Source organism: Nothobranchius furzeri, chromosome 17 (assembly GCF_043380555.1).
Source record: "Nothobranchius furzeri strain GRZ-AD chromosome 17, NfurGRZ-RIMD1, whole genome shotgun sequence".
In the NCBI taxonomy this organism is placed as follows: domain Eukaryota; kingdom Metazoa; phylum Chordata; class Actinopteri; order Cyprinodontiformes; family Nothobranchiidae; genus Nothobranchius; species Nothobranchius furzeri.
In genome coordinates, this window is record NC_091757.1 from 21,337,189 (window position 1) to 21,359,280 (window position 22,092).

General features: G+C 44.4%; 1 protein-coding gene across 8 annotated transcripts in view; it reads right to left on the reverse strand.

Moving 5' to 3' along the window:
* ppm1f (protein phosphatase, Mg2+/Mn2+ dependent, 1F) overlaps positions 1-22,092 on the reverse strand; it is a 123,512-nt gene that overhangs the window by 19,251 nt on the left and 82,169 nt on the right. For all 8 annotated transcript variants that reach the window (XM_054734299.2, XM_015975693.2, XM_070546267.1 and 5 more), the window contains 3 exons: positions 17,579-17,709; positions 5,702-5,904; positions 5,429-5,617 (listed from right to left, as the gene is read on the reverse strand). In XM_054734299.2, the coding sequence (XP_054590274.1) occupies positions 5,429-5,617; positions 5,702-5,904; positions 17,579-17,709 (523 nt within the window). The remainder of the gene's footprint in view (positions 1-5,428; positions 5,618-5,701; positions 5,905-17,578; positions 17,710-22,092) is intronic.

Here is a 22,092-nt window from a genome sequence, read left to right on the forward strand (position 1 = left end):
TAGGGTCTGTCAAATGGAAGCTTCTCCTTGGTTTGATGTGCCTGGGGTCTCTGATCTCAGCTGTATGGTCTGGTTACTGGCTGTTGAGGCAGGTGGGGAATCAAACATAGAGAAGTAGCCTCCCAGTGTGAAAACACATGACTAAGTTCTTAAACAGGGACATGCAAAGCTCAATGATAAAAATAAATAAATAAATAAAACATCCCAGCAAGAAAACTAGAGAAAGTAAAACGTCCGTTTTGCAGAAACTACCCCACTGAGACAGTGTCCTTCCCACGGCCAAAATCAAGCGGATTAAAGTTCAAGATTAAGAGACAAAATCATGGAAGTCGCATAAAAAAACTAAATTTGACAGAACAGAATGATTAAATGTGTTTTACTGAACACTGGATCTACTTTTCAAGACTTAGTAAATGAGTTGATTGGTGATAATCAGATTTCTCTCGTTTGCCTGGTAGCAGCAAGAGGATTGTGTTAGTTTAAAGGAGCCAGATCCTGCGAGTTTAAATCTTTGAGGCAAAGGTTGGCACTATTTTGGATCAAATATTACCATTGGTACTATTGAGATAGCATTTATCTTAAATATGAGAAGCTCGAAGTAAAGCCGCTGCTCCTCCAGCATTGAGACAGCACTGACAGGTGTGTTTATGTGTGTGTCCCAGGCCAATTTTCCTTACTGTGACATCACAATGAGGGGCTATATGACACAGCTTGTTTAAGGCATACAGTGGGTACAGAAAGTATCTATTGGCAAATCGCTGTTTCGCAAGTTCTTAGGAACTTTAAGTGCAGCAGAGATGTTTTTGTAACCTTGGTCAGATCTGTGCCTTGCCACATTTCTGTATCTGAGCTCTTCAGGTCTTAGACCTCATGGTTCTCATCTGCATTGTGAGCTGTAAGGTCTTATGTTTGTTTATTATTTGGCAGATGCTTTTATCCAAAGCGACCTACAATTTATAACCTAGGGCATGTTGTGATCTTATATAGACAGGTGTGTGGCTTTCCTAATCAAGTATGATCAAACACAGCTGGACTCCACTGAAGGTGTAGGACCATCTCAGGATGATCAGAAGAAATGGAAATCACCTGAGTTAAATATAAGTGTCACATCAAAGGGACCATGTGACATGTGTTGGTCTTTTTAATACAGTGGGGCAAAAAAGTATTTAGTCAGCCACTGATTGTGCAAGTTCTCCCACTTAAAATGATGACAGAGGTCAGTAATTTTCATCATAGGTACACTTCAACTGTGAGAGACAGAATGTGAAAAAAAATCCATGAATTCACATGGCAGGATTTTTAAAGAATTTATTTGTAAATCAGGGTGGAAAACAAGTATTTGGTCAATAACAAAAATTCAACTCAATAGTTTGTAACATAACCTTTGTTGGCAATAACAGAGGTCAAACGATTACTATAGGTCTTTACCAGGTTTGCACACACAGTAGCTGGTATTTTGGCCCATTCCTCCATGCAGATCTTCTCGAGAGCAGTGATGTTTTGGGGCTGTCGCTGAGCAACACGGACTTTCAACTCCCTCCACAGATTTTCTATGGGGTTGAGGTCTGGAGACTGGCTAGGCCACTCCAGGACTTTCAAATGCTTCTTACGGAGCCACTCCTTTGTTGCCCGGGCGGTGTGTTTGGGATCATTGTCGTGTTGGAAGACCCAGCCACGTTTCATCTTCAAACCTCTCACTGATGGAAGGAGGTATTGGCTCAGAATCTCACGATACATGGCCCCATTCATTCTGTCCTTAACACGGATCAGTCGTCCTGTCCTCTTAGCAGAAAAACAGCCCCAAAGCATGATGTTCCCACCCCCATGCTTCACAGTAGGTATGGTGTTCTTGGGATGCAACTCAGTTTTCTTCCTCCTCCAAACACGACGAGTTGAGTTTATACCAAAAAGTTCTACTTTGGTTTCATCTGACCACATGACATTCTCCCAATCCTCTGCTGTATCATCCATGTGCTCTCTGGCAAACTTCAGACGGGCCTGGACATGCACTGGCTTCAGTAGCGGAACACGTCTGGCACTGCAGGATTTGATTCCCTGCCGTTGTAGTGTGTTACTGATGGTGACATTTGTTACTGTGGTCCCAGCTCTCTGCAGGTCATTCACCAGGTCCCCCCGTGTGGTTCTGGGATTCTTGCTCACCGTTCTCATGATCATTTTGACCCCACGGGATGAGATCTTGCGTGGAGCCCCAGATGGAGGGAGATTATCAGTGGTCTTGTATGTCTTCCATTTTCTGATAATTGCTCCCACAGTTGATTTTTTCACACCAAGCTGCTTGCCTATTGTAGATTCACTCTTCCCAGTCTGGTGCAGGTCTTCAGTTCTTTTCCTGGTGTCCTTCGAAAGCTCTTTGGTCTTGGCCATAGTGGAGTTTGGAGTCTGACTGTTTGAGGCTGTGGACAGGTGCCTTTTATACAGATAGTGTTCAAACAGGTGCCATTAATACAGGTAATGAGTGGAGGACAGAAAAGCTTCTTAAAGAAGACGTTACAGGTCTGTGAGAGCCAGAGATTTTCCTTGTTTGAAGTGACCAAATACTTGTTTTCCACCCTGATTTACAAATAAATTCTTTAAAAATCCTGCCATGTGAATTCATGGATTTTTTTTCATATTCTGTCTCTCACAGTTGAAGTGTACCTATGATGTAAATTACTGACCTCTGTCATCATTTTAAGTGGAAGAACGTGCACAATCGGTGGCTGACTAAATACTTTTTTGCCCCACTGTACATCTGCATACATTTGTAAAACTCTGTGTTTTGTTGTCAACATGGGGTTCAATTCAAGTTTATTTATAAAGTGCCAAATCACGACAAGAGTCGTCTCATGGCACTTCACACAGTAAACATTTCAATACAGAGCAGGGGTCTCATTTATCAAGCTTGCTTACGCACACGACGGGGTCGGAAAACTGTGTAAGCAACTTTCCACGCAAACTTTGGGATTTATGAAAGAAAGCTCAGCGGAAAAATGTGCGCAACTTTAAGTTGACTAAGGACCTGGCTTACGCACATGTTGGACATGGAGAGCACCTGCAGTGCTGCTGCTGAGAAGATACAATTATGAAATCCTGCAGCATTATCACTTGTACCGCTTCGTTTTCACACAGACAAGACCCCCGACACAGACATGCACACCCACATGCGCGCGCACTCACACACACACGCACGCATATACACACACACACACACACACACACACACACACAGCCTAATGTGCAGAATACGGAATGCAGAATATCAGCAGGGGGGCAGATTGAGACAGAATGTCATTCGTCTCTGACAGTGTGTGTCCTGTCACTGTGACCCGATTAATCATGAGCCCTGGCTGCTTGGACAAGGGAGATCTCTGTTTGGGTGACTGGTTAGCGTCTGTTTGGGTGACTGGTTAGCACAAGTGACTTTCACCTGGGAGTCTGGGGATCGAATCTCGATTGGACCATTTTTTTATATCAGCCACAGATCTCTCTGAAGAACTCAGCATTGACGGCTTCAGCAACGCTGTGCCACTCCCAGGGTATCTGCAGGTTTAAGGGAGCCAAATTTAAGACTTTTTAAGACCTTTTTTAAGGCCACTTTGACCAAATTTAAGCTATAATTTCCAGCTATTGCCTGGAACCGGTGCTAACCACTTCGCAAACGTGGGATTAGCCATCCAGTTACCATTAAACTTGCACTTCCCCATGGCGCAAGCGCCCACTAGCTTAAGCAGCTAATGTGCTCATCTAAAAATAGCCCCCTTTCACAACCAACTGAATGTGTACGGTTTCGCTTACGCCAATATCATACACAAAAAAGCTGAACACTATCTAGACATTCATGATAATTTTATAGAAATTAAAGAATCTTTTTTATTGGGTCTTTGTGGTCATTTAAGACCTTTGGAAACTGCATTTAAGGATTATTTGTCATTTTTAAGGATATTTAAGACCTTAAATTTGGAAAAGCAAATTTAAGACTTTTTAAGACTTTTTAAGGACCCGCGGATACCCTGCACTCCGTGGATTTTCTCTTATTTGTTTTGCAAAAGCACTTCCTTTCATTTCTCCACCTCACCCACAGGTACCTCAACTTCTGCTTGTGTGAAATTGTGCTTCCTTGATCTGCCTTGAGCTACGGTCGCCATGTCATTGGCGGAACGCTGCAACAGCCGGCTTATGTATATGCATGAGGTCCACAAGGCACTTTGCATTGAATATTTATGGCAGTAAGTGGGCGTGGTGAGGGCGGGATGTGACTAAAAAGCAGCTGAGAACCTTTCTAGATAGTTTCTGATTTATGAAGCAGAGATTGCGTGCAGCTATGCGTACTCCATGTTTGATAGATCACAAACCTACTTGGCTTAAGTACTTTTTTTTTTATTTGCTGAGCCTAAGTACGGTTTTAGTACGGATTCTACGCCATGTTTGATAAATGAGATCCCTGGTCATTAAGCCAGTCAGTAAAAATGTTCCTATATAAGGAACCCAGCAGGTTGCATCGAGCCACTGACTAGTGTCAGAGTCTTTACAGCAATCCTCATACTAAGCAAGCATTTAGCGACTGTGGAGAGGAAAACTCCCTTTTAACAGGAAGAAACTTCCAGAGGATCCTGGCTCAGTATAAGCAGCCATCCACCATGACTCACTGGGGATCGAGAAGACAAGAGCGCGCACGCACGCGCACACACACACACCACCAGGGGTGCTGTGTGTACATTAATGAGGAACAAAATGAATTGAATTGATTGTCGCAAAAGGCTGCAATATTCAATTCAATTCAAATTCAATTCAAAAATACTTTATTAATCCCAGAGGGAAACTGCACAGGCGCTTCTTGCGTTTGAGCTCATTTGGGATTTGTGGCTTCAGTTGAGGGATTATTTCAGACTTCCCAATGTTAATCAGCTGCTCCCGATTGTAAACCAGCTTGTTGCCATGGTTACACATCATAACAAATGCTCAAAAAGTGAAAAAATACCAGTAAAAATCCTCCAACCTTCACAGCACCACAAACAGAAAAGTAAAATGTCCAAAAAGATAGTTTTTCTTGAGAAACTAGAAGAAAAAATGTCCAAGAAATGGCTAAACTTACATATAGTCAGCAGAGCTACTCCAACATGCAGCCACCTAGAGCAGCGCAGTTCCGGAATGTGACGAAATGTGACAATGGAATATGACGGAATGTGACAATATAGAGTGAATAATTGACGGGGGTCTGAATACTCTCCGTACCCACTGTAACTTCTGAAACAGTGGCAGAAAATGGATGGATGCTTTTATTCATGTTTGAAGTGATTATAAAGGCAGTAGATACCCCAATGGCAGCAAAAAGGGAAATAAAGGTGAGTATTACATTATATGTCCCCTTTAATCCTGCTGGGTTGGGGGTTCAGTGGAGGGTATCAGACCTTGAAGGTGGGTTTTGTACCTCTCTCTTGGCTTTGCCTCGAAACATATTGTCTGTGCGTTTGAAGGCACTTTTAAAGGCTGTGGCTGCATCTCTATGCAGCATCTCCTCTTTACTCAGAACAACATGAAGGTGCGTGGCAGAGTAGGAGGCAGCGTCCACCCCCCCGTGGCCATCAAAAACAGCATAGTAGGCTCGCTCAACTCCATCCTACATCCAGGAAGAGGGAGGCAGAAAAACATCAAATAAATATGACAATATAAACATAAAACTGCTAACTGAAAGATGTTGTACCTGGGTTCCAAAGAGTTCATTGAACTCTGCCAGAACCACATGTTTGTCCTCCATCTTCCTCCTGGTGTTCTTGATGGCATGAACAGAACACAGCAGGGGCCGGGGAGACGGAGGAGGACAAAGTGGAAGGTCTTGTTGCCATGACAGCGCTACAGCTATCAGCTTGTTAAAGAAGAGACGCTGGACCACTTCTGACTGAAACACTGACACACAAACACAACAAATACACTCCAGTCAGGCACATTTTATCAGTGTTCGTATGAGTCAAGAATTACAAAACTTCAGTGTTCAGTCTGCTGGGAGCGTTACTATCATTATCGTCACCACCATCCCAATCATTATCATCATCACCACCACCACCACCATTACCATCGTCACCACCATCACAATCATCATCGTCACCACCATGATTATCATCACCACCACCACCATCGTTACCATCACAATCATCATCGTCACTACCATCACAATCGTCATTGTCACCACCATCATCATCATTATCACCACCACCATCATCATCATCACAATCATTATCATCATCACCAACATCACAATCATCATGATCACAATCATCATCATCATAACCAACATCACAATCATCATCGTCGTCATCACCACCATCACAATCATTGTCGTCACCACTATCACAATCATTACCACCATCACAATCATCACCGTCACCACTATCACCATCATAATCATCATTGTCACCACCACCACCATCATCATCATCACCACCACCACCATCGTTACCATCACAATCATCATCGTCACAACCATCACAATCATCATCGTCACTACCATCACAATCATCATTGTCACCACCACCATCATTACCATCACAGTCATCATTGTCACCACCACCACCATCATCATCACCACCATCACAATCATCATCATCATAACCAACATCACAATCATCATCATCACAATCATCATCGTCATCATCACCATCACAATCATCATCGTCAGCACCATCAAAATCATCATCGTCACCACTACCACCATCATAATCATCATCGTCACCACTACCACCATCATAATCATCACCACCACCACCATCGTTACCATCACAGTCACCATTGTCACCACCATCATAATCATCATCGTCACCACTACCACCATCATAATCATCACCACCACCACCATCGTTACCATCACAGTCATCATTGTCACCACCATCAACATCATCATCATCGTCACCACTACCACCATCATAATCATCACCACCACCACCATCGTTACCATAACAGTCATCATTGTCACCACCATCAACCTCATCATCATCATCATCGTCACCACCATCACAGTCATCATTGTCACCACCATCATCATCACCAACATCATTATTGTCACTAATATCACAACCATTGTCACCACCACCACCACCACCATAACCATCATTACCATCACAATAATCATCGTCACCACCATCACCATTATTACCACCATCACAAACATCATTTGTAGACATTTTGGTCTACTTCTCTGTGCCAGGCAGCTCGTATTTTAGTGATTTCTTGATTGAAACAGGTGTGGCAGTAATCAGGCTTGGGGGTGGCTACAGAAATTGAACTCAGGTGTGAAACACCACAGTTGGGTTATTTTTTTAACAAGGGGGCAATTACTTTTTCCACACAGGGCAATGTAGGTTTGGACTTTGTTCTCTCCTGTTACGGGCCGTGGACCTTTTCGGCCACAAGATGGCCCCAGTGGCCTTTGCCTCGCCTGTCTCCCGGTGCCCCAGCTGTTTGAAATCAGTAATCAAGGCTGATGTTCAGAAAACAGATCCAAGTCTGGCGTCCTGTTTTGCTCGAGGGTAACTTCTCTGTTGTGGCTCAACCTCTGACAAACATGTTGAGTCCTCGCATTCATTTCTCATGGACCCCGAGATGTCAAACTGTGTTTGTGTCTCTGCGAAACCTCCTCTGTTCTCCCGTTCTAGTTGCTCCAAATCTCACCCTACCTTTCAAGCTGGAAGTCTACGCCAGCCAAGAAGAGGCTGGAGCTGTCCTCATCCAGGAGAATGACACCGGGCTTGATCATCCATTTGCTGCTTCTCTTGGAAATTCAACTGAGCACTCCTGCTCTATTCCACCTTCGTAAAAGGGAACTATAGCCCTCTGATAGGCTCTGTAACGTGTTCCTGTCTGAGTTAAAGCAATTTGTTGACTCTTATTATTATTTTCAGATACCACCCTCTAGCCTGGCCAGCGGCTGATGTGTTGGGCCTTCCTGCTCCAGGAAGTCAACCTGGAGATTCGCTACGAGAAGGGCTCTGTTAACCTCATCATGACCGCTTCGTCACGTAGTTTTAATCATGAGGCTCCCTTGTAGGTTTTTGTTTTCAGATGTCGGATCCTCCTGAAAGGCTAGTGTTGTCTGCGCAAGCAGACATCTCAGGAACACTGCGCAGCACTGGGGATCAGCGCAGCGTAAAATTATGTGTTCAATCTGCCTGCCTTCTGTGATCCAGGGGTAGTTAGTCAGGTTGTTTTGTGTGTTTAGATAGCGGGATACCTCGTTCATTTGAATAAATGTTGGCCCTTTTCAAGCCCCCCATTTATTCTCTTAAGAGGGGGGGTGTTACGGGCCGTGGCCCTTTTCGGCCACAAGATGGCCTCAGTGGCCTTTGCCTCGCCTGTCTCCCGGTGCCCCAGCTGTTTGAAATCAGTAATCAAGGAGCAGCTGTTAAAAGCTGCTCTCCTCCCTCAGTCAGTGAGAAGGTCCAGGATAGTATAGATTCGAAAGAGTTTATACTATTCTCTTCTCCTCGTGCGCTCGTACTTAGTATTGCTCTGGTTTCGACTTTATTTGACTTGCTTGTGGAAATTTGGATTTGGATTTAGGATTAGACCCTTTGGTAATTTGACTTCGGACCGGCTTTAGACTTTGACCTCACATCTCTCCTTTTGTATAAATATTAATATTCTTGGTTGTTTATCCCCATCCCCTTCTGGGTTGGTGCTTTTCGTTATCTCCCTTTTGAATATAGCTCCTTTTGTTTTGTATAGTGTTTTTATAGGATCCTTTGTAAATATCCCGTTTTTTGTAATAAAATTCTTGTTTTTAAGTGACACCTCATGTTGATTATTATTAAAACCACACACCACTTTTATTACTCCCCTCCTCATCTCTCCTAGAGAGCCGGGGACGTAATATCTCCCTAAATAATAAAAACCATTTCAAAACTGCATTTTTTGTTTATTTGTGCCATCTTTGATTAATTGTTAAATGTGCTTGATGATCAGAAACATTTTGTGAGAAAAACATGCAAAAGAATAAGAAATCAGGAAGGGGGCAAAGACTTTTTCACACCACTGTATTCTGGGAACCACCAGTAGACCTGCAGTCTGAGAGCAAAGTGCTCGGTTAGGAACGTATGGAACAATCAGATCACTGATGTATGATGGAGCTTGATTATTAAGAGCTTTATATGTGAGAAGAAGGATCTTAAAATCTATTCTGAATTTAACAGGTAGCCAATGTAGGGAAGCTAAGACAGGAGAGATATGATCTCTCTTTTTAATTCTCATCAGAACTCTAGCTGCAGCATTTTGGACAAGCTGAAGACTTTTAACTACATTCTGTGGACTTACTGAGAGTAATGGATTACAGTAATCCAGTCTTGATGTAATAAATGCATGAACTAGTTTTTCAGCATCACTCCTGGAAAGTATGCTTCTAATCTTAGCAATATTCTGAAGGTGGAAAAAGGAAATCCTACAAACCTGTTTAACCTGGGATTTGAATGACATGTCCTGGTCAAAGATAACACCAAGGTTCCTTCAGGGTTTCCTTTACATAGGCGTAGCCGTGGCGGGGCGCCACGGCTGAAATCCCACCACCACGCCTACAAGATCCCAAGTTTAATTTTTTTATTTTTTGCGCTGTTTCCCGAAGAAGCAGCGGGAACTACTATGTTGTCGCTTGTGATCACAGCCAGCAGGCAGCAAGGAGCAGGCAGGGCCGGGTGGTTACAGCATAAGTTACTGAGTTTAAAATTAGAAAGGTAGCAGTGGATATAATGCTTTTTGGTTTACATGTTTCAGTAGCATTAAGATAAACGAGTGTTGACGATCTTGACAGGGTTTCCTCCCCCCACCAGGCTAAGCATCACTTATTTATGTAAAATGTATTTATTGTTTCATGTCTGACTTTAACTGCATCTAATACTGTATTACGGCGTGAGCGCAACAGCGACAACTTAAGATCGATGTGTGAACAGCCTGAGAGGTCGGGTGTTTCATCTGAACCCTTAAAACCTCCAGCAGGCTACGCTGCACTAGTGACGTGTTAGCGCGCAGCACTAACAACTTAGCGACGTGACATGTCTCGAAGAAAGCGTAAAAACACGTTGGACGCTTCTTCTGAAGCGGGAAAATAACACCTCTTCTTAAGCAGAGCACGACGTCGCCTCGGCTCGTTTACGGCCGAGCCGGTACCGGACTGGGCTCGATAACTGACCCCAGCACAGCCACTGGGTGGTTGGCGCTGCCCCGTGATTGCCTGATGGAAAACCAGCGGGTTTCATCAGACTCGTAGTTTCTTGTTTTTGCTGGGGACCCCCTGTATTTTACCGCTCCCTCCTGCAGTCTTACCCTATTAAAATTTAAAATGATTCTGTAAATTCGTGTATCAATAGAAAAAAATCTCTGCCTCTGCCAGCTGCAGTAAATGTAGTCTCCAAATAATAAATAAGAGGTGCATTCATCTGTGGATCTCCTTTGATCCGCATTAGTGATATTTTCAGCACCAGAACAGTGAAGCAAAGAAACAGATTTCTGAGTGCTTCTATGGGTGGTCTCCTCTCTGCACTCGAAAATTTTACTTTATTTAGAGACGTGTCATAATTTCTCCCCAACTTTGGATAAAAATGGAAGGTTAGATGTTGGTCTATAATTCATTGAGTCATCTGGATCCGGAGAAGGCTTCTTAAGTGAAAGTTTGATTACAGCCACCTAAGGCTGAAACGATTCCTCGAGTACCTCGAATAATTCGAGTACAAAAAATCCTCGAGTCAAATTCTCTGCCTCGAGGCTTCGTTTAATTCATGTTTAATTAATTCATGACTTTGCAATCACCCAGAATCGTGTTTCACCCGGACCGAAATAAGTGACGCACATACACACTGCACTGAATGCACACGCGAGTAGCAAATGTAACTTAACTTTCTCTTAAGCCATGGCGGACAACGTGGACCCCGGTGGAGTGCGAAAAAGACAGAAAATGTCAAAGATGTGGGACCATTTTTCACGTCGTAAGGCGGAAAACGTAGTCTAGTGTAAATACTGTAAAAAAAATGGATTTAGCCTACCACAACACCACATCCTCCATGCTGCAGCACCTGACCAGGAAACATCCACCTGTAAATGTCTCTTCTGCAAGCGGACTCGGAGCCTCTACAAGATAATGCATTTTAGCCTGTATTTCTATACAGGTGCTGGCCAGTAAATTAGAATATCATCAAAAGGTTGAAAATATTTCAGTAATTCCATTCAAAACGTGAAACTTGTACATTATATTCATGCAATGCACACAGACCAATGTATTTCCAATGTTCATTACGTTTAATTTTGATATTTATAGGTGACAACCAATGAAAACATCAAATCTGGTATCTCAGAAAATTAGAATATTCTAAAGGCCAATGAAAAAATGTTTGTTTCTCTAATGTTGGCCAACTGAAAAGAATGAACATGAAAAGAATGTGCATGTATAGCACTCAATACTTAGTCGGGGCTCCTTTTGCCTCAATAACTGCAGTAATGCGGCGTGGCATGGACTCGATCAGTCTGTGGCACTGCTCAGGTGTTATGAGAGCCCAGGTTGCTCTGATAGTCGTCTTCAGCTCCTCTGCATTGTTGGGTCTAGCGTATTGCATCCTCCGCTTCACAATACCCCATAGATTTTCTATGGGGTTAAGGTCAGGCGAGTTTGCTGGCCAATCAAGGACAGGGATACCATGGTCCTTGAACCAGGTGCTGGTGGTTTTGGCACTGTGTGCAGGTGCCAAGTCCTGTTGAAAGGTGAAGTCTGCATCCCCATAAAGTTGGTCAGCAGCAGGAAGCATGAAGTGCTCTAAAACTTCCTGGTAGACGGCTGCATTGACCCTGGACCTCAGGAAACAGTGGGCCAACACCGGCAGATGACATGGCACCCCACACCATCACTGACGGTGGAAACTTTACACTGGACCTCATGCAACGTGGATTCTGTGCTTCTCCGCTCTTCCTCCAGACTCTGGGTCCTTGATTTCCAAAGGAAATGCAGAACTTGCTTTCATCAGAAAACATAACTTTGGACCACTCAGCATCAGTCCAGTCCTTTTTGTCCTTGGCCCAGGCGAGACGCTTCTTGCGCTGTTTCTTGTTCAAGAGTGGCTTGACACACGGAATGCGACACCTGAATCCCATGTCTTTCATGAGTCTCCTCGTGGTGGTTCTTGAAGCGCTGACTCCAGCTGCAGTCCACTCTTTGTGGATCTCCCCCACATTTTTGAATGGGTTTGTCGTCACAATTCTCTGCAGGGTGCGGTTATCCCTAGAGCTTGTACACTTTTTTCTACCACATTTTTTCCGTCCCTTCGCCTGTCTGTTAATGTGCTTGGACACAGAGCTCTGCGAACAGCCAGCTTCTTTAGCAATCACCTTTTGTGTCTTGCCCTCCTTGTGCAAGGTGTCAATGATTGTCTTTTGGACAGCTGTTAAGTCAGAAGTCTTCCCCATGATTGTGGTGCCTTCAAAACAAGACTGAGGGACCTTTTAAAGGCCTTTGCAGGTGTTTTGAGTAAATCAGCTGATTAGAGTGGCAGCAGGTGTTTTCTATATTCAGCCTTTTCAGAATATTCTAATTTTTTGAGATACCAAATTTGGAGTTTTCATTAGTTGTCACTTATGAATATCAAATTTAAATGTAATGAACATTGGAAATACATTGGTCTGTGTGCATTGCATGAATATAATGTACACGTTTCACGTTTTGAATGGAATTACTGAAATATTTTCAACCTTTTGATGATATTCTAATTTACTGGCCAGCACCTGTATATTCTGCTGACACTGTGCGACTTTTTCATTTGTAGCACTCAGTTTCAGCTCACACCGTACGTCTGCTAGCAACACGTCGGACTTAAAATGTGCTAAAAATAGCAGTTTTTACAACACGTCAGACTTTTTACTGTGTTGTTATTGATGTCCGTTGTCCCTCAGGATTGCTGCAGGAGTACACGGGTATTTATGAGTAGCGGAGGAAAACGAAAGGAAGTAAATAAATGTTTTGTGATCAGTATAATTTGACATAACCACGGCAAACATGCTTTCTCGTTAATCCTTGTTAGTGTGAGACAAAAAAAAGTGTAGAAATTAAAACAGACGTGTGTTAATAGGGAAACAGCTGGCGAGCCATGTTTGCACATGCGCCGTGAGCGGTTCTGGTGCTGTTTGGGCCGCAGCCGCTCGCATTTGTTTACTGTGAAGTAAAGTTGAAGTGCTGAAGTTTTGAAAACTAATTTTGAATAAAACTTGAAGAATAACTGGCAATTGCTTTCTCATTTCAAGAGGTCTTTCATATTTTATAACATGCTATTTGATATAATGGTTTACAAACGCAAAAGAGTCATTTATTAGAGTACTCGATTAATCGATAAAATATTCGATAAGAGTACTCGATTACAAAAATACTTGATAGCTGCAGCTCTACGGCCACCTTAAAATACTGTGGTACATATCCATTTACTAAGGATAGATTGATTATATCTAGAATGGGGGCAGTAACCAAATGAAATGCATCTTTAAATAATTTGGTTGGGATTGGATCTAAAATAAAAGTTGAAGGTTTAGATGAAGCTAATATTTTTAATAACTCTGAAAGCTCAACTGGATCAAAACGGTTCAAACGCAGATGAGGTTCTACAGTCACCTCTGATGCTTCCTCACTTACTCACAACCACCACCACCACCACTATTATCATCATCATCATCACCATCATCATGACCACCACCATCATCATCACCACCACAATCATCACCACCACTACGATCACCACCATCATCATCACAACCACCATTACAGGGGTGGACATTAACTTCAAAACCAACCGGCCAGCTGGGCCGGTAACTCCGAAAATTTACTGGCCTCGCCAAGAATCTACCGGCCCAGCAGGTCAGCTGCTAAAACGAGTCAAAATAACAACTGAACCATTTTAAATGTAATGAACCTTTATTTTGTACACATTCACAAACATAATAAACTTTTCTGTATATATTTACAACCGGCACTGTGTCAGTCTCTGGCACCATTGTGATGCAGGCTGAATATTTGGCTAGTGGTTGTCTATTATGTTACTCCACCTCAAAGTTCTTGTCAAGCTCGTCCTCATATTTCTTGCTCATCATAGAGAGCAAGCGGCCCTGACCCAAGCGCATGAAATCTTCCTCTGGCTCTGCGTCGTCCATCTCAGCAGCAGTGGAAGTCTTTCCATCCATGAAATCAAGACGCCTTCGCTGTTGGACATCATGAGACCATATGTTTATGGCTGGCTTCGGGTCGAAGTTTTTAATGTCTGCCGACAGTAACAGCACCGACATGAGCTCGCCCACACTCTTCCCTAACAGGCTGGACCGCCAGTCACTCTTTATCATTTTCATGCGGTTGAAACCTCTTTCACATTCAGCTGTAGATGCAGGCAGGGTCAGCAGCAGGTCCACAAGCTGATGGCAGTTAAACAAAAAAAAAACGTTTTAAAATCAAAGATGACTTACAGTGCATCTTTTCTGGTTCTTTTTTTCTCCATCAAACAATGAAATGGACAAAAACACACCATTAAACAGATCAAACCCAATATTTTGATCATTTGTTAAACAAATAATACTTACTTGCACATCCAAGTGAAGTCTGTGTATGGCCTTCCTTTCTTTGCAATGGCGTGAGCCATACGAAACAACTTTTCCAGTTTGTCTTGCTGTGCTTTCGTCAACGCCACGAGGGCCTTTGCAGCTGGCGACTCTACCGTTGCTGTATTTGCAAGAGCAGTCTTTTCTGCCTTCGTGTGGCTCGCTGTTTTTTCGTAGTCTTTAACCTATTCTAGTTTGAATTTGTTTGTTCCCTCAACAAAACTCGATTTTGTCGTTGCATACTTCCGGCATACAACGCAGTACATCACCTTCTCCGCTTTGCTGTACTCGAGCCATTCTCGGCACCTCCCGTCTTCTTTAAACCGCCAAGAATCATTCCACCTACGCACACGCTTCTCTGCTTCATACTGTTTCCAACTGTCTCGCTTCTCCTCATCAGTTTTAAACCGTTTTGCCGGAGTTTCATCAAGAAATCCCATCCCTGTGGTGGCGCCATCTTCCTGCGTGTTTGTGTGTTTCTAGCGTGGTTCCACTCCATCTTTTATAGTGAACTCGCCTCTAGTCACGTGAACCTGCGCAGTGGAATTGAAAATGGCGGCTTCCTACAGGGCGCGGCCATGATGTATCCCAACACTACTACGTGCGGCAACAGGGGTAGATGAAAGCTGGTGTGTGAATGACAAACAAAGCTTGGGCGCCACCCGGGCGGTGAGTCGTCAATTATTTACCGCCCGACGAGAAAATTTTAGCGCCATTGGTGCTCGGGCGCTTTAAAGGTCCACCCCTGCATTATCACCACCATCATCATTACCACAACCATCATCTTAATCATTCCATCACAGTCATCATCATTATCATCCCATTCATCATAATCACCCCCAACATCATTATCATCACAATCATCACAACCACCACCATCATCATCGTCGTCATCGTCATCACCACCACCACCATCATCATAACAACCATCATTGCCACAACCACCACTACCACCACCATCATCATCGTCGTCATCGTCATCACCACCACCACCATCATCATAACAACCATCATTGCCACAACCACCACTACCACCACCATCATCATCATCATCACCACCATCATCATCGTCGTCACCACCATCATCATCATCGTCACCATCATCATCGTCACCATCATCATCACCACCACCATCATCATCATCGTCACCACCATCATCATCACCATCATCATCGTCACCATCATCATCACCACCACCATCATCATCATCGTCACCACCATCATCATCATCGTCACCATCGTCACCACCATCATCGTCGTCATCGTCATCACCACCACCACCATCATCATAACAACCATCATTGCCACAACCACCACTACCACCACCATCATCATCATCATCACCACCATCATCATCGTCACCATCATCATCACCACCACCATCATCATCATCACCACTACCACCATCATCACAATCATCATCATCATCACCACCATCATCATCGTCACCATCATCATCGTCACCATCATCATCACCACCACCATCATCATCATCACCACTACCACCATCATCACAATCATCATCATCATCACCACCATCATCATCGTCACCATCATCATCGTCACCATCATCATCATCGTCACCACCATCATCATCGTCGTCATCGTCATCACCACCACCACCATCATCATAACAACCATCATTGCCACAACCACCACTACCACCACCATCATCATCGTCGTCATCGTCATCACCACCACCACCATCATCATAACAACCATCATTGCCACAACCACCACTACCACCACCATCATCATCATCATCACCACCATCATCATCGTCGTCACCACCATCATCATCATCGTCACCATCATCATCGTCACCATCATCATCACCACCACCATCATCATCATCGTCACCACCATCATCATCACCATCATCATCGTCACCATCATCATCACCACCACCATCATCATCATCGTCACCACCATCATCATCATCGTCACCATCGTCACCACCATCATCGTCGTCATCGTCATCACCACCACCACCATCATCATAACAACCATCATTGCCACAACCACCACTACCACCACCATCATCATCATCATCACCACCATCATCATCGTCACCATCATCATCACCACCACCATCATCATCATCACCACTACCACCATCATCACAATCATCATCATCATCACCACCATCATCATCGTCACCATCATCATCGTCACCATCATCATCACCACCACCATCATCATCATCACCACTACCACCATCATCACAATCATCATCATCATCACCACCATCATCATCGTCACCATCATCATCGTCACCATCATCATCATCGTCACCACCATCATCATCGTCGTCATCGTCATCACCACCACCACCATCATCATAACAACCATCATTGCCACAACCACCACTACCACCACCATCATCATCATCACCACCACCACCATCATCATCACCACCACCACCATCATCATCACCACCACCACCATCATCATAACAACCATCATTGCCACAACCACCACTACCACCACCATCATCATCATCACCACCATCACAATCATCTTCTTTTTTCCCCCTTGTCCTGTCCAGCTGTGAAGCAAACATAATTGATGTCTGAATGCTGGTGACATCACAATTATCTTCATCACCATCATCAAAATCATTACATCATCAGGGTGACAGTGGCACAGGAGTTAAGTGCTCGCCCCGTAATTGGAAGGTTGCAGGTTCGATCCCGGCTCCGGACAGAGAATCCTGCTGTTGACACTTAACCCACCTTGCCTGCTGGTGGTGGTCGGAGGTACCAGTGGCGCCTGTGCTTGGCAGCCTCGCCTCTGTCTGTGCGCCCCAGGACAGATGAGGCTACATCGTAGCTCATCACCACCAGCGTGTGTGTGAATGGGTGAATGACTGATTTTGTTGTAAAGTGCCTTGGGGGTTTCATGACTATATATCAATTACAGACCATTTACCATTACCATGATTCTTTTGCACACATGTAATTAAAATCAACTAAAATCTTACAGACTAATTTGTCCTCTTCTTCCTGGTCGGACTCTGCTTCACAGGGGACATGGAACGCAGAGAGGTCATCTTTCAGAAGCTGGGACAGCGCTGCTTGGCACAGGAGGGCACTGAGGCCCAAAGGAGCCCCTCTATATTAACACACACACACACACACACACACACAAACACACACACACACACCACCTGATTTAGCAGTGACTGTAGAAAGAGAGTGATCACAGAAGATACATCCAACCCCCCACCCCCCCCTAACTCCAGTATATCAGACTGACGTAGTGTCTAATCTGAGGGGACAGCTCATTTATAATAACATGTACACAAAACTGATCTGTAGAGTCATTGTTCACTCCAGTTGTTGAACAAACAGGACATTCTTCTGCTGGCTGAGGAAGTTGAGGGGAAACAGGAACTGGGGGAAACAATGGTGTTTCTGCAGACAGGAAGTGAATTGTTCCCAAAAGGGCAAAGAAAACTGTTAGCAAACCACAGAAAACTTGAATCTGTGATAAACCATCTCTATCATGTTTGGACACCAGTGACCAACAAGCTTGTATCGTTCTTTTCCTTTCTGTATGGTTCCGTTAGCTGATTTGTGTTTTTGCTTCTAGCCAGAATCAGCGGTTTAGTCACTGCAGAGAAAACTCAGATCTAGGAAAGCAGCCTAACCCGTGCAGGTGGGCACACGTGTGTAGTCAGAAAATAAAACCATTTGCTGTATACTTGCTTACACACAAACAAGATCATTTAAGGGGGGTTCTAGTGCAAGACCACTAGAACCAGGACCAGAGCACAATACGGAAAATAAATTTAAAGTTCTGTTGCAGCTTCACTTTTTATCTGAATCTCTTAAAAGGTTTCCCAGAACAGTTAAAGGAGCAACATGTAAGAACTCTACAGTGAAATAATCATAAAACAGCCTAATGTCTGAATCAGGAAGGAAGGTTACAGCTGGCTGTAGGGTCTTCCCTAGTTTGGGAAAGCTGTGCTGATCCAACAACAGCAGGTGAAAAGCTCCAGAGTCTTTAAAAGAACCAAAGCTGGCAAACAGGAGGGACTCGGAAGATATTTTTGTGCCTCTAATAAGCCACAACATCTTTTTGTTTTACTGTAACAACGGGAGAAGCAGGCTACAGGCTAATGTTGAGCTAACAATTGTAATGGTGAATCAGAAGCAAATAGTAAGCTCTAAAAAAATCTCAAGGTACTTCATCAATCACCTACAACTTGATATCACAGTGAAATGTATGTGTGAAGTGAATAATGAGTCAATCGTGGCATTTTTTTCTTGAATGACTGGTTCAGCTCTATAACAGCAAGACTCCAAACAACTGCACTCCTCTGTTGCCAATAACATCTTACAGCAGCTGTTTTTACAGGACCATAGTGTTTGCAAAACGGGATTTGCCGCGGCTCCCTGGGGAGGATTTTGGCATTTTTAGTAGCAAAGTAGTAGGGCTGCACAATATATCGAAAAATTATCGTCATCGCGATAACAGGACGTGCGACAGGCCCATCGCAAAGCACGTCAAAAACGGCGATAAATGTTTGGTTCAAACATTTCCATCCGTGACATACATCAACTTTTTGTAAACCAGCTCTGTTTTTTACGCGGAAGTATTATTTGACCAATCAAATGTAGCCCTTCTGATATGCGGCCAATCAGATGGGTCCGTTACGTAATATGCCCGCCCCCTATGTAGACCCTTAGGATGGGTGGAACGCAACACCCGAACTGAGGTAGCGGCGCCGTTCCCTTGTTCGTCACGCTGGCTCAGATTAACGAACGCACCTTGTGCTGATGTTTCTGGAATCAGCGCTGCTTAAAAACGTGAACGTGAGTCCGCTCGGTGTAGTTAAGCAGCTGATAATAACCGGGCTGACTCCGACACGTGCCGGTGAACCAACCCACCTACCTCCATGTCGCTAGTGTTCCACCGGGTGGTAATGTTAGCCCCAGGCACCGGTTAGCTTCCAGCTAAAAGGCTACAGCACTCTCCTCCCAGTCCCACCCTGCTAAAGAGGGCCTGGAAAAGTTCCCCACACATCAAAGTGATTTTTCATTTATGAGCTTTTATAACCTTGTTAATCAGGATAGTTGATTTGCTGCTGCACATAAACTGTCAGTCAAAAGCTCTGCTAGCCGGTTAGCTTAAGCTTGGTTTATGCTTGACGCATTCACTTTCCGCTTGGTGATGCGGCTCGCGGATGGAACGCGCTTCACAACTTGCAGCGTTTATGGTTCGTGCGGCTCGTCTCTGCGGTGAGCCAATATTCTCCCAAACTGTAGGGGGCAGCATGGAGCTCTACGGCATGCATCCAAAACTACACCATAGTAGAAGTAAAAATGACTGTTTACAACATGGCATTCCAGCATTTTTAACAGCGTCCTCGTCTTTTCCGACAGTGCGAGCTATTTCTCTCCAACAATTATTAACAACACGGTGTTCTTTGAGAGCTGAATCATACAAATGTCTGTATTTACGAACCTCTGCCATACTAGTTCTTGCCGGTCCGCCATGTTTTTCTGCGTCCGACCGTCCGCGTGGTTAGAAAATTTCCTAGGTGCGCGTTGCGGAAATTTTGGGCCGTGCGGAGGCGCGGTGGAGAGGCGTGGTTGTTAAAATGACGCAATTTGTCCGCGCGGACCAACCTTTAAGTGGAGCTAGTTCAATTTGTTAGCTTGTCATCAGAATCATAGCTGCAGTTTCAACATCTGAGCTGCTTTTTAAGATCTAGGTAAACTTGTTCAATTTGGGGTTAAAAACAAACGTTTTCACATATTTTCCATGTAGTTTTTTGCCAGTTCCTCTTCTGAAAGGTAGACAATTGTTTTTTTCTTTCCCTCAGAAAATCTTAATATTCTCCTAGTTTGGCCCAGCACAGTTTACTTCCCAGTTACAGCAACAGCCTTATATCATAACCACATAAGTGGAGAAAATGCTCAGTAGCAATGAGAGAATTTGCTGTTGCATTTAAGTGATGTTAACCATTATTTAACATTTAAACTATTTATTCTAAAAACCCTGGTAAGGGATGTTTTTCTGTATTTGGAGCATCAGAACAAGTTTTATGGTGGAGGTGATGTTTTATAGTCACTGAGAAACTGCATGCATGCAGTTTGTTGTTTTGCTGCTAATACGGTAGCAGGTGCAGCTGCTAATACGGTAGCAGGTGCAGCTGCTAATACAGTAGCAGGTGCAGCTGCTAATACGGTAGCATGTGCAGCTGCTAATACAGTAGCAGGTGCAGCAGCTAATACAGTAGCAGGTGCAGCTGCTAATACGGTAGCATGTGCAGCTGCTAATACAGTAGCATGTGCAGCTGCTAATACAGTAGCAGGTGCAGCTGCTAATACAGTAGCAGGTGCAGCAGCTAATACAGTAGCAGGTGCAGCTGCTAATACAGTAGAAGGCGCAGCTGCTAATGCAGTAGCAGGTGCAGCTGCTAATACAGTGGCAGGTGCAGCTGCTAATGCAGTAGCAGGCGCAGCTGCTAATGCAGTAGAAGGTGCAGCTGCTAATACAGTAGCAGGTGCAGCTGCTAATACAGTAGCAGGCGCAGCTGCTAATGCAGTAGCAGGTGCAGCTGCTAATACAGTAGCAGGCGCAGCAGCTAATGCAGTAGCAGGCGCAGCTGCTAATGCAGTAGCAGGCGCAGCTGCTAATACAGTAGCAGGCGCAGCTGCTAATGCAGTAGCGGGCACAGCTGCTAATGCAGTAGCAGGCGCAGCAGCTAATGCAGCTGCTAATACAGTAGCAGGTGCAGCTGCTAATGCAGTAGCGGGTGCAGCTGCTAATACAGTAGCAGGCGCAGCTGCTAATACAGTAGCAGGTGCAGCTGCTAATACAGTAGCAGGCGCAGCAGCTAATGCAGTAGCAGGCGCAGCTGCTAATGCAGTAGCAGGCGCAGCTGCTAATACAGTAGCAGGCGCAGCTGCTAATGCAGTAGCAGGCGCAGCTGCTAATACAGTAGCAGGCGCAGCTGCTAATGCAGTAGCAGGCACAGCTGCTAATGCAGTAGCAGGCGCAGCAGCTAATGCAGCTGCTAATACAGTAGCAGGTGCAGCTGCTAATGCAGTAGCGGGTGCAGCTGCTAATACAGTAGCAGGTGCAGCTGCTAATACAGTAGCAGGTGTAGCTGCTAATACAGTAGCAGGTGCAGCTGCTAATACAGTAGCAGGTGCAGCTGCTAATACAGTAGCAGGTGCAGCTGCTAATACAGTAGCATGTGCAGCTGCTAATACAGTAGCAGGTGCAGCTGCTAATACAGTAGCATGTGCAGCTGCTAATACAGTAGCAGGTGCAGCTGCTAATACAGTAGCAGGTGCAGCTGCTAATACAGTAGCATGTGCAGCTGCTAATACAGTAGCAGGTGCAGCTGCTAATACAGTAGCATGTGCAGCAGCTAATACAGTAGCAGGTGCAGCTGCTAATACAGTAGCAGGTGCAGCTGCTAATACAGAATTCATGCATTAGTTTTTGTTTGCTTTGAACCCAGAGCAGAAGTCACAC